Source organism: Salmo salar, chromosome 02 (assembly GCF_965601325.2).
Source record: "Salmo salar chromosome 02, fSalSal1, whole genome shotgun sequence".
Taxonomy (NCBI): Eukaryota; Metazoa; Chordata; class Actinopteri; order Salmoniformes; family Salmonidae; genus Salmo; species Salmo salar.
Window position 1 is genome coordinate 86,550,618 of NC_138292.1, and position 25,911 is coordinate 86,576,528.

Below are 25,911 nucleotides of genomic sequence, written 5' to 3' on the forward strand. Positions count from 1 at the left end.
AACCTGTTTTACCATCAATATCAATTACAACCTGTTTTACCATCAATATCAATTACAACCTATTTTACCATCAACATCAATTACAACCTGTTTTACCATCAACATCAATTACAACCTGTTTTACCATCAACATCAATTACAACCTGTTTTACCATCAACATCAATTACAACCTGTTTTACCATCAATATCAATTACAACCTGTTTTACCATCAACATCAATTACAACCTGTTTTACCATCAATATCAATTACAACCTGTTTTACCATCAACATCAATTACAACCTGTTTTACCATCAACATCAATTACAACCTGTTTTACCATCAACATCAATTACAACCTGTTTTACCATCAACATCAATTACAACCTGTTTTACCATCAACATCAATTACAACCTGTTTTACCATCAATATCAATTAGAACCTATTTTACCATCAACATCAATTACAACCTGTTTTACCATCAATATCAATTACAACCTGTTTTACCATCAATATCAACTACAACCTGTTTTACCATCAATATCAATTACGACCTGTTTTATCAACTGGGATCGGTCTGTGTTTACCATCATTACCAACTGGGATCGGTCTGTGTTTACCATTATTACCAACTGGGATCGGTCTGTGTTTACCATCATTACCAACTGGGACCGGTCTGTGTTTACCATCATTATCATTATCAACTGGGACCGGTCTGCGTTTACCATCATTACCAACTGGGACCGGTCTGTGTTTACCATCATTATCAACTGGGATCAGTCTGTGTTTACCATCATTATCATTATCAACTGGGACCGGTCTGTGTTTACCATCATTATCATCTGGGACCGGTCTGTGTTTACCATCATTATCATCTGTTTACCATCATTATCATTATCAACTGGGATTGGTCTGTGTTTACCATCATTATCAACTGGGACCGGTCTGTGTTTACCATCATTATCATTATCAACTGGGATTGGTCTGTGTTTACCATCATTATCATCTGGGACCGGTCTGTGTTTACCATCATTATCATCTGTTTACCATCATTATCATTATCAACTGGGACCGGTCTGTGTTTACCATCATTATCATCTGGGACCGGTCTGTGTTTACCATCATTATCAACTGGGATCGGTCTGTGTTTACCATCATTATCAACTGGGATTGGTCTGTGTTTACCATCATTATCAACTGGGATTGGTCTGTGTTTACCAGGATACATTGCTTTCTTTACCATTCAACAACAACATAACTGTGTGACAAACCCTTAAGTATAATAAATGTGATTTTGTTCAACCAATAAAATATATCTTAGACATTTTCTTGGACACATGGAGACGTGTTGAAACATCCTTGTAAAGGTCTAAAGGAAATGGCTAATTAGAATATTGGGACGTTGTTTGAAGCCACTACAGAAACAATGTTGACATTTTGAAACGTGATCTCTGCCCTGCCATAGGGAAGGAATGTGATCTCTGACCTGCCATAGGGAAGGAATGTGATCTCTGACCTGCCATAGGGAAGGAATGTGATCTCTGACCTGCCATAGGGAAGGAATGTGATCTCTGCCCTGCCATAGGGAAGGAATGTGATCTCTGCCCTGCCATAGGGAACAAATGTGATCTCTGCCCTGCCATAGGGAAGGAATGTGATCTCTGCCCTGCCATAGGAAGGAATGTGATCTCTGCCCTGCCATAGGGAACAAATTTGATCTCTGCCCTGCCATAGGGAAGGAATGTGATCTCTGCCCTGCCATAGGGAAGGAATGTGATCTCTGCCCTGCCATAGGGAACAAATGTGATCTCTGCCCTGCCATAGGGAAGGAATGTGATCTCTGCCCTGCCATAGGGAACAAATGTGATCTCTGCCCTGCCATAGGGAAGGAATGTGATCTCTGCCCTGCCATAGGGAACGAATGTGACCGGATGAGACAAACTTTTCTAAACCAGCCTGGTGAAATCAAGCATCAGCACTATTAGGAATATATTATTATCTTATACAAAGAAATATCAATAGAAAAACAGTCTAAAACAATACATCTAGTTTGTTTAGTTTCATTCCAGCTGCAGAGGTTGATGTGACTATTAGCTTTAGTTGGCTAGCTAGCAAGGGAGAAGAATGTTCGCCAGCCTGCATAGCAACCATTTCTGTTTAGAATGAACAACCAGTGTGCTCCGCTAGAAACTATAGAATGAACAACCAGTGTGATTGGCTAGAAACTATAGAATGAACAACCAGTGTGATTGGCTAGAAACTATAGACTATAGAAACTATAGAACGCCCACACCTAAGGCCACTCAGCCTCATTCGGCTGCAACACACCTGGGAAATTGAAGGGGATGTTTTAGTTCAGTACGGGGGGGGGGGGGGGGAGCTCCTGGCTAGATGCCGGAGGCTGAGCTCTATAGACATTTGTTTTAAGTCCTGAACATTGTGTTCTCCACAGGAAGAAGTGACCTGACTGCAAGTGAAGCTGGTAAGCTGGGTAGCGGTTTCATACCGAAGCCTCTGTGAGTGACCGATGGAACTCGGAGATGCCGACGGGGTGAGTCAACACGTATTATCCTATACAGCTGAACCCATAAACATAAAAGGACTGGTTTATCCTATACAGCTGAACCCATAACCATAAAGCACTGGTTTATCCTATACAGCTGAACCCATAACCATAAAGGACTGGTTTATCCTATACAGCTGAATCCATAACCATAAAGGACTGGTTTATCCTATACAGCTGAATCCATAACCATAAAGGACTGGTTTATCCTATACAGCTGAATCCATAACCATAAAGGACTGGTTTATCCTATACAGCTGAATCCATAACCATAAAGGACTGGTTTATCCTATACAGCTGAACCCACAACCATAAAGGATTGGTTTATCCTATACAGCTGAACCCATACACATAAAGGACTGGTTTATCCTATACAGCTGAACCCACAACCATAAAGGACTGGTTTATCCTATACAGCTGAATCCATAACCATAAAGGACTGGTTTATCCTATACAGCTGATTCCATAACCATAAAGGACTGGTTTATCCTATACAGCTGAACCCATAACCATAAAGGACTGGTTTATCCTATACAGCTGAACCCATAACCATAAAGGACTGGTTTATCCTATACAGCTGAACCCATAACCATAAAGGACTGGTTTATCCTATACAGCTGAACCCATAACCATAAAGGACTGGTTTATCCCATAAAGGAGGACCACTGTAGAAGACAAAATGTCAAGGTAGTGTCATTCCGTGACTATCATTAAAAATGTGAAGACTGTTATTTTATGAAATCAATTCTCTGTGTAATTATTATTACGTGATTATACTAATCATTTAAACTTTAATTAACTAGGAAGTCAGGGCACCACGAGAAAATGTTTATAGAGTCTCTATTTCCCAAATCAACTCTTTTCATATCTTATCAAAACAGTCACTTATTAATGAATTGTACATCAGTTCTGATTACTGAACGTCGCAAACCCTTGGATATCTGCATGAACCCTAGCATAAATGATGAATCAGCTATATACAAATTGGTTAAAATTATTTATTTACTAACTAGTCACAGAAATACATGAAAACACACACAATTAGTTCATACATGGGGTATTACATGATACAAAGAAAAAGTCCCTAGTGGACGAAACTGATATGACGGCTTGGTAGTCAAAGAAAAGGGGGTGTAGACTAGAGGTCAACCGATTAATCGGAATGGCCGATTAATTAGGGCCGATTTCAAGTTTTCATAACAATCGGTAATCGGTATTTTTGGCCACCGATTTGCCGATTTATATATATTTTTTTTTACACCTTTATTTAACTAGGCAAGTCAGATTAAGAACATATTCTTATTTTCAATGACGGCCTAGGAACGGGGGTTAACTGCCTTGTTCAGGGGGGATTCGGGGATTAGTTTTTACAACCTTCCGGTTACTAGTCTAACGCTCTAACCACCTGCCTTACATTGCACTCCACGAGGAGCCTGCATGGCAGGCTGACTACCTGTTACGCGAGGGCAGCATGAAGCCAAGGTAAGTTGCTAGCTAGCATTAAACTTATCTTATAAAAAAACTATCAATCTTAACATAATCACTAGTTAACTACACATGGTTGATGATATTACTAGTTTGTTTATCTAACGTGTCCTGCGTTGCATATAATTAACAAGAAGTTTATCTTTAAAATGGTGTATAATACTTGTATGTTTGAGGAATTTTAATTATGAGATTTCTGTTGTTTGAATTTGGCGCCCTGCAATTTCACTGGCTGTTGTCAAATCGATCCCGTTAACGGGATTTGAGCCAAAAGAAGTTAACATGAACTACCGCCCATTTGAAAATAAATTAAATTGACATATTTATGACTATGTCTTGTTGTCTCTCTCTGTGGTCGCCGGTCCATCTGCTGGAGAGTCAATTGTGTGTTCATAATGTTGTTGTGTTCATAATGGATACGTCAGGCATGGTTGTCGCATAGAATACTGTAGATGTTTCGGCGGTTGTCGGTATTCTTGTCCTAGGCTTCGTACATTTCTGGCTGCAGACTGGTAGTTTGACAGCCTAGGACTTCTTACTTCTGTAGTGAATCGATAGTCTCAGAGTTGAACCATTTCCAGCCGTGTAGCCAATGCTCCACGCTGTATAGTCTTGTCCTTTGGTAGAGTTGTAGTGCAACCATTTCAACTTGTAGCTACCGCTTCATATTTTCTGGTCTTAGAAATTCAACCATTTGCAACCTTAGCTTACGTTTGCGTGGTCTGATGTAAATTTCGTCAGGAGTGGGTTTTATATACTTCTGAGAAAAGGGTGGTCCATGATGCGGACATGATGTCTATGCTCACATGGCCGTGGCCCCTGGTTTGGTTAACTTTACATGAAAACCCATATTCTCTCATTTAGAAGGTTAACATCACATTACATCTTTTCACAAATAGATTCATGTTTAATCACATATGTTTCACAATATGTAGATGTAACCCCAATAATTAAAAAGTGTACACAACCAAAGACACAGTAAGGAGTGTTTCCTGTCCTTCATGAGATCACTAAATAAAGCACACTCGTCATGACTGACCCTTAAGTGTCCACGGACCACTCCCATGTTCTCAAAAATATAAATATTGTTTAATTATTCAAACTTTTGATTGTCCAAGGGTCTCTCTGTGTTCCACAGTTTACATTCCAATCTCGAACACTACAGAGCATAGGGGCAGCGTATTTTATGACCGACCATAAAAGTCGACTTCTCGCTCTCCCCCCTCTACGAGAGAGAGCATGCTGTAGAGAGGACCCTATGTAACCTAATCCTTTTGATCTTCACAGGAGAGTCATGAAATTCCCCCTCTACGAGAGAGAGCACGTTGTAGAGAGGACCCACTGTAACCTGATCTTTCAGATTATCACAGGAGAGTCATGACATTCCCCCTCTACTAGAGAGACAGCATGCTGTAGAGCGGACCCACTGTAACCTGATCCTTCAAATCGTCACAGGAGAGTTATGACAGTAGTGAAAAACAGCCCAAAATGCCTTGGACTGTTCTCAATAGTCTCTTTCCACACGCTACCAACCCAACAGCCTCTTTCCACATGCTACCAACCCAACAGACGTGTCTTGGACTGCTCTCAATAGTCTCTTTCCACACGCTACCAACCCAACAGACGTGTCTTGGACTGCTCTCAATAGTCTCTTTCCACACGCTACCAACCCAACAGACGTGTCTTGGACTGCTCTCAATAGTCTCTTTCCACACGCTACCAACCCAACAGCCTCTTTCCACATGCTACCAACCCAACAGATGTCTTCCAGTGGAGGCTCCTCAGAAGTAGATAAAACTATACTAAATATATTCTCGTCACCAAATAATTTATTGAAACGCACTGTTTTGCAATGAAGGTCTACAGTAGCCTCAAAAGCACTCTGTAGGGTAGCACCATGGTGTAGCCGGAGGACAGCTGGCTTCCGTCCTCCTCTTGGTACATTGACTTCAATACAAAACCTAGGAGGCTCATGGTTTTCACCCCCTTCCATAGACTTATACAATACTTGTGAGAACTTCCGGAGGACGTCCTCCAACATATCACAGGTCTTGCAGCATGATCTGACATGTTGTCGACCCAATGAAAGGATGAGAGAATGAGTAGTACTAGTACTGAAAGCATAAGCTACAGCTAGCTAGCACTGCAGTGCATAACATGTGGTGTGTAGTTGACTCAAAGAAAGACAATAGTTGAACATTTTTGAAGAAATAATTTATTCAAAAATGAAGAAGCAAGAGCTAGCTATATTTCATAGTATGTTTTTCACTTTCACTTAATAGCAAATGCAGCTAGCTAGTTTAGCCTACTCAGACACCCGGCTCAAACAGAGAGGGATGCTATGTCAGCTAGCTGGCTATCCAACACTGGAACTCTTCCAAGTCAAGGTAAGATTTTGGTTTTACTCATTTATTGCACTGTAAAGTTACTGCATGATTGTAGCAGGGTAACTAACATGTTAGTCCTATTAGTTATGTTGACTATGACGTTACTTTAGCTAATATGGGGACAATGATGTAGGCTGTGTGTAGCGGTTATGATATGGTTTAGAAAGGCTTTTTCACCTGGTCACATACAGCTGATGTGTTGTGCATTGAAGTCCACAAACGAAGGGAAAAGGTGAGAAGAGGAGAGCGCTTAGATGGGAGAAAGAATTACACCATGAGCAAAGGGTTCTGTTGATTCTGTTGAAAAACGTTACGAAACGGGGATAAACATACCTGAATTTGTCCAATAGAAATTATATTTTGCAACTGATGGAGTAATGATTACACCCTATATCAGCTAGATGCAGGCAAGTGTGTAAGGTGATATTGAATGTGTCACTGTCTGTCACCTTGAATTAAATTAGCAAAAGCATTGTAAAAAATTGCTAAAACTTCCCTCTCCTTGTGTTCTGTCTGACATGTTGTGTTATATACCTTCCAGCCATCCAATCACCCACTCAGACGAGCTCATTTCTGTAAGTACATAGATGTACATGTACATAATCAATGTCCACTAGTGGCTAACACAGTTAAAAATATCAAGTTCATTTTTATTCAGATAAAAATGTTGCATTAATCAAATGTGTTTTACAATCAGCACCTGTGTTTTCTCTGACATAGTGGAATAATACTGATGGGAACATTCAAGAGGTAGTGAATGTTTTTCATGTTAACTTATCAACGTTATCAGAAAAATCAACACATTTTCATACATCCTTAGCTTGGAAACTAGAACACAAATGAACTAAATGAAACTAAACAAATACATTTCCTGAGGTTTCAAGGTTAGAATCAAGAAATACACACTATATTCATCCAATTAATAATTTACATTTAAACATATCCAAATCATGTCATGAACATCTAAGGGTTCTTACATGTATCCAATCTATCAAAGTCTAGAATCAAAACAAAATACATTTTAAAATGATCTGATTTTAGACATAATCATGTCTCCAGAGGAAAAAAAATTATAAAACAGGCATATTCTTGATTAATATTTCATATAAACAATATGATTTAATGTGGCATAAAACAGTCAAACAAAAGTCAGAACACAGCCTGTCCATTCTGTCATGTGAATTCAGGTCCTCCGTCTAGGAAAATGTCTTTCCGCAATTAGGTTCCCTAACTAAAACTCTTTCCAAACTGTGAGCTTATCCTCCCCTGTGTGTGTGTGTGTGTGTGTGTATGTTCTCATGCCTTTTCAGGCTCCCTAACTGGGTAAAACTCTTTCCACACTGGGAACAACTGTGTGATTTCTCCCGTGTGTCCTTTCATGATCTTAATGTTTCCCTAAATTGGTCAACTATTTTCCACTGGGACCATGGTAAGATGTGTGTGTCCTCTCATGCTCTTTAAGGTTATTTAACAACCTGAAATTCATTAGGCAATGGGAACATGAGTAAGGCCTCACTCCAGAGTGTATTCTCTTCTTATGTTTGTTCAGGCTCCCTAAATGGGTAAAATCCTTTCCGCATAGGGAGCAATGGTAAGGTTTCTCCCCTGTGTGTGTCCTCTCATGTGATTTTTGGTCCTGTGATCTAGAAAATCTCTTTCCACAATGGGCACAGGGGTAAGGCTTTTCTCCTGTGTGTATTCTATTATGTTTGTTCAGGCTCCCTAAGTGCGTAAAACACTTTTCACAATGGGAGCAGTGGTGAAGTTTCTCCCCCGTGTGTGTCCTCTCGTGTGAATTTAGTTCCTGTGATCGTGAAAATCTCTTTCCACACTGGGAACATTGGTAAGTCTTTTCTTCAGTGTGTTTCCTTTCATGCTCTTTTCGGTAAGCTAATTGGGTAAAACTCTTTTCACACAAGGAGCAATGGTAAGGTTTCTCCCCTGTGTGTGTCCTCTCATGCTCCTTCAGCTTATCCAACAACCTAAAATTCTTTCCACAATGGGAACAGTGGTAAGGTTTTTCTCCTGTGTGTATTCTATTATGTTTGTTCAGGCTCCATAACTGGGTAAAACACTTTCCACACTGGGAGCAGAGAAAAGGCTTCTCCCCTGTGTGTGTCCTCTGATGTATTTTTAGGTTCTGTGATCGTGGAAACCTCTTTCCACACTGGGAGCAGTGGAAAGGCTTTTCTCCTGTGTGTGCCCTCTCATGCTCTTTTAGGTTCCATGACAACTTGAAACTCTTATTACATTGAGAGCAGTTGAGTCGTCTCACTGGTTTGGGAGTCTCTGGGTCTGGTTCCTCTGAAGGACTCTTACTGCTGTCAGAGTGAGAGTCTGGTCTCTCTCCTGCCAAAGACAGAGCATTTGGTTAAACAGAGAGACCTGAATGAAACCTCCACATGATAAAACGTCCTTCCTATGAGGTTTCATCTAGACTAGATCCCTCAAAACCGTACATTTGGATCCATTAGTTATTCACAATACTACCTGGGAAATGGCTGTTAACAGGCCCATTTGAATCTTTCCTACACATCCACTGTCCCACAGCCCTCCCAGGAAATTCATCAACTATTCTCCACTGTCCCACAGCCCAGCCAGGCAATTCATCAACTAATCTCCACTGTCCCACAGCCCAGCCAGGCAATTCATCAACTAATCTCCACTGTCCCACAGCCCAGCCAGGCAATTCATCAACTAATCTCCACTGTCCCACAGCCCAGCCAGGCAATTCATCAACTAATCTCCACTGTCCCACAGCCCAGCCAGGCAATTCATCAACTAATCTCCACTGTCCCACAGCCCAGCCAGGCAATTCATCAACTAATCTCCACTGTCCCACAGCCCAGCCAGGCAATTCATCAACTAATCTCCACTGTCCCACAGCCCAGCCAGGCAATTCATCAACTAATCTCCACTGTCCCACAGCCCAGCCAGGCAATTCATCAACTAATCTCCACTGTCCCACAGCCCTGCCAGGAAATTCATAAACTAATCTCCACTGTCCCACAGACCTGCCAGGAAATTCATAAACTAATCCCCACTGGAAAAAAACTCAACATTATTACCCCATGCTTCTAGTCCAGCATTTGGTTTGTAACAGAAGGGACTTGTTCTAAACCTTTCTATCTGACCTCTGACCTCTGCATTCTGTTTGTACAGAAAATATGTATAGAACTTGTGATTTATTATTCAATAGAAATGTATGAAAATATGTATTTATTCAAATGTAATCTCCTTTAACTTGCTATAATGACAGATAGTGGCCAATTGTTGGGTTGTCACTAGAACGGTACATAATTATTAGGACATGTAAACACCAATGTCTTCAATGTTATTCTACAATGTAGAAAATAGTCAAAATAAAGAAAAACCCTGGAAAGAGTTGGTTTTTGTATTTACAGTACCAGTCAAAAGTTTGGACACACCTACTCATTACAGGCTTTTTTTTTACTACAGAGTGATGAGAGCTGCATCAGATGACCTCAACCCGAGTGAGATGGTTTAGGATGAGTTGGACTGCAGAGTGAAAGAAAAGCAGCCAACAAGTGCTCAGCATATGTAGGAACTCCTTCAAGACTGTTGGAAGAGCATTCCAGGTGAAGCTGTTTGAGAGAATGCCAAGAGTGTGCAAAGCTGTCATCAAGGCAAAGTGTGGCTACTTCAGAGAACCTAAAATATTATTTTATATTATTTTGTTTAACACTTTTTCGTTACAACATGATTCCATGTGTTATTTTCATAGTTTTGATGTCTTCACTATTATTCACTACTATTATTCTACAATGTAGAAAATAGTAAAAATAAAGAAAAAACGTTGAATGAGTAGGTGTGTCCAAACTTTTGACTGGTACTGTATACACATACATAAACTCAGCAAAAAAAGAAAACGTCCCTTTTTCAGGAACCTGTCTATGAAAGACAACTCATAAAAATCCAAATAACTTCACAAATCTTCATTGTAAAGGGTTTAACCTCTCTAGGGTAGGGGGCAGTATTTTCACTGCCGGATGAAAAACATACCCAGATTAAATGGCCTACTACTCGGGCCCAGGAACTAGAATATGCATATTATTAGTTGATTTGGATAGAAAACACTCTGAAGTTTCTAAAACTGTTTGAATGGTGTCTGTGAGTATAACAGAACTCATTTGGCAGGCCAAAACCTGAGAAGATTCCAAACAGGAAGCGCCCTCTCTGACCATTTCTTGGCCTTGTTGATCATCTCTATCCAAAACATGGGATCTCTGCTGTAACGTGACATTTTCTAACGCTCCCATAGGCTCTCAGAAGGTGGCAAAAAGCTGAATGATGTCTTTGCAGCCCCTGGCTGAAAAACATTAGCGCATTTGGTAAGTGGTCGATCAGAGGACAATGAGACTGAGGCGCGTGCACGAGGCGACACCATGTTTTTATTATCTCTGTCTTTGAACGTAAACAGGGTTTCCCGGTCGGAATATTATCGCTTTTTTACGAGAAAAAATTGATTTTAAACAGCGGTTGACATGCTTCGAAGTACGGTAATGGAATATTTAGAATTTTTTTGTCACGAAACGCGTCGGGCGCGTCACCATTCGTCACCCTTCGGATAGTGTCTTGAACGCACGAACAAAACAGAGGATAGTTGAACATAACTATGGATTATTTTGAACCAAACCAACATTTGTTATTGAAGTAGAAGTCCTGGGAGTGCATTCTGACGAAGAACTGCAAAGGTAATCACATTTTTCTTATAGTAAATCTGACTTTGGTGAGGGCTAAACTTGGTGGGTGTCTAAATAGCTAGCCCGTGATGGCTGGGCTATCTACTCAGAATATTGCAAAATGTGCTTTCACCGTAAAGCTATTTTAAAATCGGACATAGCGATTGCATAAAGGAGTTCTGTATCTATAATTCTTAAAATAATTGTTATGTTTTTTGTGAACGTTTATCGTGAGTAATTTAGTAAATTCACCGGAAGTTTGTGGTGGATATGCTAGTTCTGAACGTCACATGCTAATGTAAAAAGCTGGTTTTTGATATAAATATGAACTTGATTGAACAAAACATGCATGTATTGTATAACATAATGTCCTAGGATTGTCATCTGATGAAGATCAAAGGTTAGTGCTGCATTTAGCTGTGGTTTGGGTTTATGTGACATTATATGCTAGCTTGAAAAATGGGTGTCTGATTATTTCTGGCTGGGTACTCTGCTAACATAATCTAATGTTTTGCTTTCGTTGTAAAGCCTTCTTGAAATGGGACAGTGTGGTTAGATTAACGAGAGTCTTTAAAATGGTGTAAAATAGTCATATGTTTGAGAAATTGAAGTAATAGCATTTCTAAGGTATTTGAATAACGCGCCACGGGATTCCACTGGCTGTTGAGTAGGTGGGACGATTTCGTCCCACCTACCCTAGAGAGGTTAATATTTTATCAACGTTTATGGTGAGTATTTTTGTAAATTGTTGTGCTGCTTCACCGGCAGTATTGGAGGTAAAATATTTTCTGAACATCATGCGCCAATGTAAAAATGGGGTTTATGGATATAAATATGAACTTGATCGAACAAAAAATGCATGTATTGTGTAACATGATGTCCTAGGAGTGTCATCTGATGAAGATCGTCAAAGGTTAGTGCATAATTTTAGCTGGTTTTCTGGTTTTTGTGAAGCCTGTCCTTTCTAGGAAAATGGGTGGGTGCTTTTTCTGGTGTTGGAACTGTCCTAACATAATCTAACTTTATGCTTTCGCCGTAAAGCCTTTTTAAAATCGGACAATGTGGTTACATTAAGGAGACGTGTACCTTAAAAATGGTGTAAAATAGTCCTTTGTTTGAGAACTTTGAATTATGACATTTTGAATGTGGCGCTGTAATTTTTCACTGGCTGTTGAATAGTGTGAACCGTGCTGCCCAAGAGAGGTTAAACACTGTTTCCCATGCTTGTTCAATGAACCATAAACAATTAATGAACATGCACCTGTGGAATGGTCGTTAAGACACTAACAGCTTACAGAAGGTTGGCAATTGAGGCCACAGTTATGAAAACTTAGGACACTAAAGAGGCCTTACTACTGACTCTGAAAAACATAAAAAGAAAGACGCCCAGGGGCCCTGCTCATCTGCGTAAGCCTGCCTTAGGCATGCTGCAAGGAGGCATGAGGACTGCAGATGTGGCCAGGCCAATAAATTGCAATGTCCGTACTGTGAGACGCCTAAGACGGCGCTACAGGGAGACAGGACGGACAGCTGATCGTCTTCGCAGTGGCAGACCACGTGTAACAACACCTGCACAGGATCGGTACATTCGAACATCACACCTGCGGGACAGGTACAGGATGGTAACAACAACTGCCCGAGTTACACCAGGAACGCACAATCCCTCCATCAGTGCTCAGATTGTCCGCAATAGGCTGAGAGAGGCTTGACTGAGGGCTTGTAGGCCTGTTGTAAGGCAGGTCCTCACCAGACATCACTGGCAACAACGTCGCCGATAGGCAGAAACCCACCGTCACTGGACCAGACAGGACTGGCAAAAAGTGCTCTTCACTGACGAGGAGCAATTTCGTCTCACCAGGGGTGATGGTCGGATTCGCGTTTATCGTCGAAGGAATGAGCGTTACCCTGAGGCCTGTACTCTGGAGCGGGATCGATTTGGAGGGTCCGTCATGGTCTGGGGCGTTGTTGGATCGGAGGATGAGGGCTAGGGCCATTCCCCCCAGAAATGTCTGGGAACTTGCAGGTACCTTGGTGGAAGAGTGGGGTAACATCTCACAGCAAGAACTGGCAAATCTGGTGCAGGAGATGGACTGCAGTACTTAGTATCTGGTGTGGCCACCAGCTGCATTGACTGTTACTTTTGATTTTAACCCCCCCCCTTTGTTCAGGGACACATTATTCAATTTTTATTAGTCACATGTCTGTGGAACTTGTTCAGTTTATGTCTCAGTTGTTGAATCTTATGTTCATACAAATATTTACACATGTTAAGTTAAGAGGACGGTTCTTTTTTTGTCGTTGAGTTCTCACTCTCACACACACACACACACACACACCCCTTACCTTGTCCAAGAGCAATGTACACAGTTATCAGAACGTCACGCCAGGATAAGCCTACACAAACACAGCCCTTATTTTAAGTTTCTAAAATCCCTTATGGGAAAAACGACTGGAATAATTCCCCCTGTTTGACCGCTAGGTTTTATGGGTATTATGACTCATACTGTGGTACTTTATGTGAGCATTTCAATATGTGACAGAGATGAAAATCTCCTCTAGCAACTTAGAAAGAGGGGGAATCTAATAGTAACAACTAGGTTGGGTTGCTAACATGACCAGGATGGGTTACTAACATCACTAGGATGGGTTACTAACATGACCAGGATGGGTTACTAACATGACCAGGATGGGTTACTAACATTTTTTTTAAATGTATTTCACCTTTATTTAACCAGGTAGGCTAGTTGAGAACAAGTTCTCATTTGCAACTGCGACCTGGCCAAAATAAAGCAAAGCAGTTCGACACATACAACAACACAGAGTTACACATGGAATAAACAAACATAATCAATAATACAGTAGAAAAATATATATACAGCATATGTGCAAGTGAGGGAGGATAAGAGAGGTAAAGCAATAAATAGGCCATGGTGGCAAAGTAATTACAATATAGCAATTAAACACTGGGATGGTAGGATGTGCAGAAGATGAACACGCAAGCAGAGAAACTGGGGTGCAAAGGAGCAAGATAAATAAATAAATAAATACAGTATTGGGATGAGGTAGATTGGATGGGCTATTTACAGATGAGCTATGTACAGGTGCAGTGATCTGTGAGCTGCTCTGACAGCTGGTGCTTAAAGCTAGCGAGGGAGGTAAGAGTCTCCAGCTTCAGAGATGTTTGCAGTTCGTTCCAGTCATTGGCAGCAGAGAACTGGAAGGAGAGGCGCCAAAGGAAGAATTGGCCTTGGGGTTGACCAGAGAGATATACCTGCTGGAGCGCGTGCTACGGGTGGGTGCTGCTATGGTGACCAGTGAGCTGAGATAAGGCGGGGCTTTACATAGCAGAGACTTGTAGATGACCTGGAGCCAGTGGGTTTGGTGAAGAGTATGAAGCGAGGGCCAGCCAACGAGATCATACAGGTCGCAGTGGTGGGTAGTGTATGGGGCTTTGGTGACAAAACGGATGGCACTGTGATAGACTGCATCCAATTTGTTGAGTAGAGTGTCGGAGGCTATTTTGTAAATGACATCGCCGAAGTCGAGGATCGGTAGGATGGTCAGTTTTACGAGGGTATGTTTGGCAGCATGAGTGAAGGATGCATGACAAGGATGGGTTGCTAACATGACAAGGATGGGTTTGCTAACATGACCAGTATGGGTTGAACCTGTTTGGGACAGGGGGCAGTATTTTCACGTTCGGATGAAAAGCGTGCCCAGAGTAAACTGCCTGCTACTCGGGCCCAGAGTCAAATATTTGCATATTATTAGTAGATTTGGATAGAAAACACTCTGAAGTTTCTAAAACTGTTTGGATGATGTCTGTGAGTATAACAGAACTCATATGGCAGGCAAAAACCTGAGAAAAATCCAACTAGGAAGTGGAAAATCTGAGGTTTGTAGTTTTTCAAGTGATTGCCTATCCAAACTAGTGTCTGTGGGGTAATTTTGCACTTCCTAAGGCTTCCACTAGATGTCAACAGTCTTTAGAACCTTGTTTCATGGGTCTACTGTGAATGGGGAGAGAATAAGAGGGGACTCAACAAGTGGACTAGGCTGAGGCCAATTAGTTTTTTACTGCGCGGTCACGCAGGCGCGCCGTTCCTTCTTTTTCCTCTGTAATGAATACGCTATTGTCCGGTTGGAATATTAGCGAAGATTTATGATAAAAAGACCCTAAGGGTTGATTGTAAACATCGTTTGACATGTTTCTACGAACGCTAATGGAAATTTTTGACTTTTCGTCAAAATGGAGGTATTTCGACATAAATGGACTTTATCGAACAATACATACATTTCTCGTAGAAGTGGGAGTCCTGGGAGTGCATTCCTACGAAGATCAGCAAAGATAAGTGAAGATTTATAATACTATTTCTGAGTTTTGTTGACTCCAGAACTTGGCGGGTAACTGTATAGCTTGCTTTGATGGTTGAGCTCTGTACTCAGAATATTGAATAATGTGCTTTCGTCGTAAAGCTGTTTTGAAATCTGACACAGTGGTTGCATTAAGGAGAAGAGTATCTATAATTCTTTGAATAACTGTTGTAAATTTTATCAACGTTTGTGATGAGTATTTCTGTAAATTGATGTGCTCATTCACCGAAAGTTTTGGAAGCAAAACATTTTCTGAACATCACGCGCCAATGTAAAATGTTTTTGGGGGATATAAATATGAACTTTAACGAACAAAACATACATGTATTGTGTAACATTGAGTCCTATGAGTGTCATCTGATGAAGATCGTCAAAGGTTAGTGATTCATTTTAGCTGTATTTCTGTTTTTTTGTGACGCCTCTCCTTGTTTGGAAAATGGCTGTGTGGTTTTTCTTGTCTAGGTGCTGTACTAACAATCTAATGTTTTGCTTTCGCCGTAAAGCCTTTTTGAAATCGGACAATGTGGTTGGATTAACGAGGAGTTTATCTTTAAAATGGTGTAAAATAGTTGTATGTTTGAGAAATTTGAATTATGAGATTGTTGTTTTGTATTTCGCGCCCTGCTATTCCATTGGCTGTTGGCGAGGGGTCCCGATGGCGGAACGTCTATCCTCAACAGGTTTTAACATGACCAGGATGGGTTGTTAACGTGACCAGGATGGGTTGTTTACGTGACCAGGATGGGTTGTTAACGTGACCAGGATGGGTTGTTAACGTCTATGGGCTAGGTGGGACGCTAGCGTCCCACCCGTGGTGCACTCCATCAACAGCAGGTGCATTTCAAGAGCGGCAAATTTGAATCCAAATAAATGTCAAAATTCAAATTTTTCAAACATACAACTATTTTACACCCTTTGAAAGATAAACATCTCCTTAATCTAACCACGTTTTACGATTTCAAAAAGGTTTTACGGCGAAAGCATAAATTTAGAGTATGTTAGGACAGTACATTTACAAGAGTTGTGTGTAATGTTTTGTCAATTCAAAGACAGGGTCACCAAAACCATAAAACCAGCTAAAATGATGCACTAACCTTTTACAATCTCCATCAGATGACACTCCTAGGACATTATGTTAGACAATGCATGCATTTTTAGTTCTATCAAGTTCATATTTATATCCAAAAACAGCGTTTTACTATGGCATTGATGTTGAGGAAATCGTTTCCCTCCAATAACCGGCAGTCAAGTCAACACCACAAATTAAATAATTAAAATTAGAAAACATTGGTAAAATATTATATTGTCATTTAAAGAATTATAGATTTACATCTCTTGAACGCAATCAACTTGCCAGATTTAAAAATAACCTTACTGGGAAATCACACTTTGCAATAATCTGAGCACTGCACCCAGAAAAATACGCGTTGCGATACAGACTAGACGTCATGTTGGGGAGATCTAAAATCGAAAATACTATGTAAATAATCCATTACCTTTGATTCTCTTCATCAGATGTCACTTCCAGGTATCACAGGTCCATAACGAATGTAGTTTTGTTAAAAAAAGCTCATCATTTATGTCCAAAAATCTCCGTCTTGTTAGCACATGATCTAAGCCAGCCGGACTTCTCGTCATGAACGAGGGGAAAAAATATATTTACGTTCGTTCAAACATGTCAAACGTTGTATAGCATAAATCATTAGGGCCTTTTTTAACCAGAACATGAATAATATTCAAGGTGGACGAATGCATACTCTTTTATAACGTATTGGAACGAGGGTACCCAACATGAACTCGCGCGCCAGGTGTCTAATGGGCCATCATCGTTCCATGGCTCTTGTTCGGTCAGATCTCCCTCCAGAAGACTCAAAACACTTTGTAAAGGCTGGTGACATCTAGTGGAAGCAATAGGAAGTGCCAAAATATTCCTCAGCCCCTGTGTTTTTCAATGGGATAGGTTTAAAGGTAATACAACACATCAGGTATCCACTTCCTGTCAGAAAATGTCTCAGGGTTTTGCCTGCCAAATGAGTTCTGTTATACTCACAGACACCATTCAAACAGTTTTAGAAAATTTAGGGTGTTTTCTATCCATATGTAATAAGTATATGCATATTCTAGTTACTGGGTAGGAGTGGTAACCAGATTAAATCGGGTATGTTTTTTTATCCAGCCGTGTCAATACTGCCCCCTAGCCCTAACAGGTTAACGTGACCAGGATGGGTTGTTAACGTGACCAGGATGGGTTGTTAACGTGACCAGGATGGGTTGTTTACGTGACCAGGATGGGTTGTTTAATGTGACCAGGATGGGTTGTTTAATGTGACCAGGATGGGTTGTTTAATGTGACCAGGATGGGTTGTTTAATGTGACCAGGATGGGTTGTTAACGTGACCAGGATGGGTTGTTAACGTGACCAGGATGGGTTGTTAACGTGACCAGGATGGGTTGTTAACGTGACCAGGATGGGTTGTTTAACGTGACCAGGATGGGTTGTTTAACGTGACCAGGATGGGTTGTTTAATGTGACCAGGATGGGTTGTTTAATATGACCAGGATGTTGCCTTTGGCTTCTGGACAATGAAAGAAAGTTGATATGGAAACCAACAGAACAGGAGAGAAATGCTGGTAAATGACATCAGGAAGTCTTATTAAAATAATTGCTTCTACCTTTCTATGGATGGATTTTGACAACTTTGAAGAAAGGTAAGACATTACTCCATTATTTCAAACAATTCTACTGCCTCAAACTCACATTGTAAAGTGGTGGGTGACTCGCTGATAGCTTCCCTACTGTTGACTATAGCCAATGTAAAGTAGACAGCAAGGTTTATACAAATCTCCGCTGTTGAAAACTAAATGTTAGTCTAAAATAAATGTGAGATTTTTTGTGAGATAATGTCTAGATGATTTGTATAGTGGAGATCAAGTTTATAAAGTGCCTGGCTGGGCTGATGAGACAGTGGTACGGATGAAAATACCCTCAAATTAAAGCTGACAGTCTGGATAATAAAGTTAAACATTTGTGAAGGTTTGGTACGGTGTAGCTGTTATTAATCTTTAGCTACTGAAGGCTTCTGATATGAAGGAAGCTCCCATTGCTCCAACTGACTCAGACAGTTAAACTTGAGGTGAGGAAGAATGTTGGGGACCAAAAGTATTGGGACAAATTCACTTCTATGTGTATTAATGCAGTAAAAAGTTAAGTATTTGGTCCCATATTCCTAGCACGCAATGACTACTTCAAACTTGTGGGCCTCCCGAGTGGCACAGTGGTCTAAGGTACTGCATCGCAGTGCTAGCTGTGCCACTAGAGATTCTGGGTTAGAGTCCAGGCTCTGTAGCAGCCGGCAGCGACCGGGAGACCAATGGGGTGGCGCACAATTAGCCCAGCATCGTCCGGGTTAGAGGAGAGTTTGGCCGGCAGGGGTGTCCTTGTCCCATCGCGCACTAGCAACTCCTGAGGCGGGCCGGGTGCAGTGCACGCTGACACCGTCGCCAGATGTACAATGTTTCCTCCGACACACTGGTGCAGCTAGCTTCCGGGTTAAGTGGGCATGGTGTCAAGAAGCAGTGCGACTTGGTTGGGTCGCGTTTCCGAGGACGCACGGCTCTAGACCTTCGTCTCTGCCGAGTAGGTACGGGAGTTGCAGCGATGAGACAAGACTGTAACTACCAATTGGATACCATGAAATTGGGGAGAAAACAGGGTAAAAAAACAACAACAATAAACAACAACAAAAAAACTAATTTAATGGATGTATTTGCTGATTGTTTTGGTTGCGTTTCAGATTATTTTGTGCCGAATAGAAATTGATGGAAAATGTACAAATAAGCCACCTTTTGTACATCTATATCTGTATAACAATAGTAGCCTATCTGACAAGTAAAAATAAATGCATGTCGGTGTGGGGAACACGGTGCCAGCGTAAGGTCTCTCTAGGGATAGAACTATGCATCCCTTCCTTTATATTTTAAATATTCAGATCATACAGTGGACTAATAAGCCTATTAACATCCTACCGTGGACTCCTATTAACATCCTACCGTGGACTCCTATTAACATCATACAGTGGACTCCTATTAACATCATACAGTGGACTCCTATTAACATCATACAGTGGACTCCTATTAACATCATACAGTGGACTCCTATTAACATCATACAGTGGACTCCTATTAACATCATACAGTGGACTCCTATTAACATCATACAGTGGACTCCTATTAACATCATACAGTGGACTCCTATTAACATCATACAGTGGACTCCTATTAACATCATACAGTGGACTCCTATTAACATCATACAGTGGACTCCTATTAACATCATACAGTGGACTCCTATTAACATCATACAGTGGACTCCTATTAACATCATACAGTGGACTCCTATTAACATCATACAGTGGACTCCTATTAACATCATAACGTGGACTCCTATTAACATCCTACCGTGGACTCCTATTAACATCATACCGTGGACTCCTATTAACATCATACAATAGACTCCTATTAACATCATACAGTGGACTCCTATTAACATCATACAGTGGACTCCTATTAACATCCTACCGTGGACTCCTATTAACATCATACAGTGGACTCCTATTAACATCATACAGTGGACTCCTATTAACATCATACAGTGGACTCCTATTAACATCATACAGTGGACTCCTATTAACATCATACAGTGGACTCCTATTAACATCATACAGTGGACTCCGACAGCCCTCAAATCTCTGACAATTGTTTTATGACAGTAAAAACCAATAAAGGCTATAAAGTGAAAATGATACACATCCCCACCCAGTGTATAGATGCTACACACCAACACCACCCAGTATATAGATGCTACACACCAACACCACCCAGTATATAGATGCTACACACCACCACCACCCAGTATATAGATGCTACACATCACCGCCACCACCCAGTATATAGATGCTACACACCACCGCCACCACCCAGTATATAGATGCTACACACCACCGCCACCACCCAGTATATAGATGCTACACACCACCGCCACCACCCAGTATATAGATGCTACACACCACCGCCACCACCCAGTATATAGATGCTACACACACCCACCACCACCCAGTATATAGATGCTACATATCATCACCACCCAGTATATAGATGCTACATATCATCACCACCCAGTATATAGATGATACATATCATCACCACCCAGTATATAGATGCTACACACCACCACCACCGCCCAGTATATAGATGCTACACACCACCACCACCGCCCAGTATATAGATGCTACACACCACCACCACCGCCCAGTATATAGATGCTACACACCACCACCACCGCCCAGTATATAGATGCTACACACCACCACCACCGCCCAGTATATAGATGCTACACACCACCACCACCGCCCAGTATATAGATGCTACACACCACCACCACCGCCCAGTATATAGATGCTACACACCACCACCACCGCCCAGTATATAGATGCTACACACCACCACCACCGCCGAGTATATAGATGCTACACACCACCACCACCGCCCAGTATATAGATGCTACACACCACCACCACCGCCCAGTATATAGATGCTACACACCACCACCACCGCCCAGTATATAGATGCTACACACCACCGCCACCGCCCAGTATATAGATGCTACACATCACCGCCACCATCTAGTATATAGATGCTACACATCACCGCCACCATCTAGTGTATAGATGCTACACATCACCGCCACCACCCAGTGTATAGATGCTACACATCACCGCCACCACCCAGTATATAGATGCTACATATCATCACCACCCAGTATATAGATGATACATATCATCACCACCCAGTATATAGATGATACATATCATCACCACCCAGTATATAGATGATACATATCATCACCACCCAGTATATAGATGCTACACACCACCACCACCGCCCAGTATATAGATGCTACACACCACCACCACCGCCCAGTATATAGATGCTACACACCACCACCACCGCCCAGTATATAGATGCTACACACCACCACCGCCCAGTATATAGATGCTACACACCACCGCCACCACACAGTATATAGATGCTACACACCACCACCACCACCACCCAGTATATAGATGCTACACACACCCACCACCATCCAGTATATAGATGCTACATATCATCACCACCCAGTATATAGATGCTACATATCATCACCACCCAGTATATAGATGATACATATCATCACCACCCAGTATATAGATGATACATATCATCACCACCCAGTATATAGATGATACATATCATCACCACCCAGTATATATATGCTACACATCACCACCACCACCCAGTATATATATGCTACACATCACCACCACCACCCAGTATATATATGCTACACATCACCACCACCACCCAGTATATATATGCTACACATCACCACCACCACCCAGTATATATATATGCTACACACCAACCACCACCCAGTATATAGATGCTACACATCACCACCACCACCCAGTATATAGATGCTACACATCACCACCACCACCCAGTATAGATGCTACACATCACCACCACCACCCAGTATAGATGCTACACATCACCACCACCACCCAGTATATAGATGCTACACATCACCACCACCACCCAGTATATAGATGCTACACACCACCACCACCCAGTATATAGATGCTACACACCACCACCACCCAGTATATTGATGCTACACACCACCACCACCACCCAGTATATAGATGCTACATATCACCACCCAGTATATAGATGATACACATCACCACCACCACCACCCAGTATATAGATGCTACACATCACCACCACCCAGTATATAGATGCTACACACCACCACCACCCAGTATATTGATGCTACACACCACCACCACCACCCAGTATATAGATGCTACATATCACCACCCAGTATATAGATGATACACATCACCACCACCACCACCCAGTATATAGATGCTACACATCACCACCACCCAGTATATAGATGCTACACACCACCACCACCACCCAGTATATAGATGCTACACACCACCACCACCACGCAGTATATAGATGCTACACACCACCACCACCACCCAGTATATTGATGCTACACACCACCACCACCCAGTATATTGATGCTACACATCACCACCACCACCCAGTATATAGATGCTACACATCACCACCACCACCCAGTATATAGATGCTACACATCACCACCACCACCCAGTATATAGATGCTACACATCACCACCACCACCACCACCACCCAGTATATAGATGCTACACATCACCACCACCACCACCACCCAGTATATAGATGCTACACATCACCACCACCACCACCAGCCAGTATATAGATGCTACACATCACCACCACCCAGTATATAGATGCTACACATCACCACCACCCAGTAAATAGATGCTACACATCACCACCACCACCACCCAGTAAATAGATGCTACACATCACCACAACCACCACCCAGTATATAGATGCTACACACCATTACCACCACCCAGTATATAGATGCTACACACCATTACCACCACCCAGTATATAGATGCTACACACCATTACCACCCAGTATATAGATGCTACACACCACCACCCAGTATATAGATGCTACACACCACCACCACCACCCAGTATATAGATGCTACACACCACCACCACCACCAAGTATATAGATGATACACACCACCACCACCACCAAGTATATAGATGATACACACCACCACCACCACCAAGTATATAGATGATACACACCACCACCACCACCACCCAGTATATAGATGCTACACACCATTACCACCCAGTATATAGATGCTACACACCACCACCACCCAGTATAGATTCTACACACCAACACCAACCAGTATATAGATGCTACACACCACCACCACCACCCAGTATATAGATGCTACACACCACCACCACCACCCAGTATATAGATGATACACACCACCACCACCACCCAGTATATAGATGCTACACACCACCACCACCACACAGTATATAGATGCTACACACCACCACCACCACCCAGCATATAGATGCTACACACCATTACCACCCAGTATATAGATGCTACACACCAACACCACCCAGTATATAGATGCTACACACCAACACCACCCAGTATATAGATTCTACACACCAACACCACCCAGTATATAGATGCTACACACCACCACCCAGTATATAGATGCTACACACCACCACCACCACCCAGTATATAGATACTACACACCACCACCACCACCCAGTATATAGATGCTACACATCACCACCACCACCCAGTATATAGATGCTACACACCACCACCACCACCCAGTATATAGATGCTACATATCATCACCACCCAGTATATAGATGCTACATATCCTCACCACCCAGTATATAGATGCTACATATCATCACCACCCAGTATATAGATGCTACACACCACCACCACCCAGTGTATAGATGCTACACACCACCACCACCACCACCCAGTATATAGATGCTACACATCACCACCACCACCCAGTGTATAGATGCTACACATCACCACCACCACCCAGTGTATAGATGCTACACATCACCACCACCACCCAGTGTATAGATGCTACACATCACCACCACCACCCAGTGTATAGATGCTACACACCACCACCACCACCCAGTATATAGATGCTACACATCACCACCACCACCCAGTATATAGATGCTACACATCACCACCACCACCCAGTATATAGATGCTACACATCACCACCACCACCCAGTGTATAGATGCTACACATCACCACCACCACCCAGTGTATAGATGCTACACATCACCACCACCACCCAGTGTATAGATTCTACACACCAACACCACCCAGTATATAGATGCTACACACCACCACCCAGTATATAGATGCTACACACCACCACCACCACCCAGTATATAGATACTACACACCACCACCACCACCCAGTATATAGATGCTACACATCACCACCACCACCCAGTATATAGATGCTACACACCACCACCACCACCCAGTATATAGATGCTACATATCATCACCACCCAGTATATAGATGCTACATATCCTCACCACCCAGTATATAGATGCTACATATCATCACCACCCAGTATATAGATGCTACACACCACCACCACCCAGTGTATAGATGCTACACACCACCACCACCACCACCCAGTATATAGATGCTACACATCACCACCACCACCCAGTGTATAGATGCTACACATCACCACCACCACCCAGTGTATAGATGCTACACATCACCACCACCACCCAGTGTATAGATGCTACACATCACCACCACCACCCAGTGTATAGATGCTACACACCACCACCACCACCCAGTATATAGATGCTACACATCACCACCACCACCCAGTATATAGATGCTACACATCACCACCACCACCCAGTATATAGATGCTACACATCACCACCACCACCCAGTATATAGATGCTACACACCACCACCACCCAGTATATAGATGCTACACACCACCACCACCCAGTATATAGATGCTACACACCACCACCACCCAGTATATAGATGCTACACATCACCACCACCCAGTATATAGATGCTACACATCACCACCACCACCCAGTATATAGATGCTACACATCACCACCACCACCCAGTATATAGACGAGCTCCAGACGAGCTTCAATGCCATTCAACTCTCCTTCCGTGGTCTCCAACTGCTCCTAAATACAAGTAAAACAAAATGCATGCTCTTCAACCGATCGCTGCCCGCACCTGCCCGCCCGTCCAGCATCACTTCTCTGGATGGTTCTAACTTAGAATTTGTGGACAACTACAAATACCTAGGTGTCTGGTTAGACTGTAAACTCTCCTTCCAGACTCACATCAATCATCTCCAATCCAAAGTGAAATCTCGAATCGGCTTCCTATTTCGCAACAAAGCATCCTTCACTCATGCTGCCAAACATACCCTCGTAAAACTGACCATCCTACCAATCCTCGACTTCGGCGATGTCATTTACAAAATAGCTTCCAATACCCTACTCAACAAGCTGGATGCAGTCTATCACAGTGCCATCCGTTTTGTCACCAAAGCCCCATATACTACCCACCCCTGCGACCTGTACGCTCTCGTTGGCTGGCCTTCGCTTCATAATCGTCGCCAAACACATTGGCTCCAGGTCATCTACAAGACCCTGCTAGGTAAAGTCCCCCCTTATCTCCGCTCACTGGTCACCATAGCAGCACCCACCTGTAGCACGCGCTCCAGCAGGTATATCTCTCTGGTCACCCCTAAAGCCAACTCCTCCTTTGGTCGTCTCTCCTTCCAGTTCTCTGCTGCCAATGACTGGAACGAACTACAAAAATCTCTGAAACTGGAAACACTTATCTCCCTCACTAGCTTTAAGCACCAGCT

At 42.3% G+C, this 25,911-nt stretch overlaps 1 protein-coding gene across 2 annotated transcripts in view; it reads right to left on the reverse strand.

The window, feature by feature from the left end:
* Nucleotides 1–25,911, reverse strand: part of LOC145862978 (uncharacterized) — a 37,669-nt gene that overhangs the window by 5,584 nt on the left and 6,174 nt on the right. Inside the window, exon 2 of one of the 2 annotated variants that reach the window (XM_082967901.1) lies at nucleotides 7,046–8,765. The exons of the other annotated variant lie outside the window; for it this stretch is intronic. Coding sequence (XP_082824027.1) covers nucleotides 7,825–8,765 — 941 coding nt within the window. The 3' untranslated portion in view covers nucleotides 7,046–7,824. Of the gene's footprint in view, nucleotides 1–7,045; nucleotides 8,766–25,911 lie in introns of those variants that run through there. 2 annotated transcript variants of the gene reach the window in all.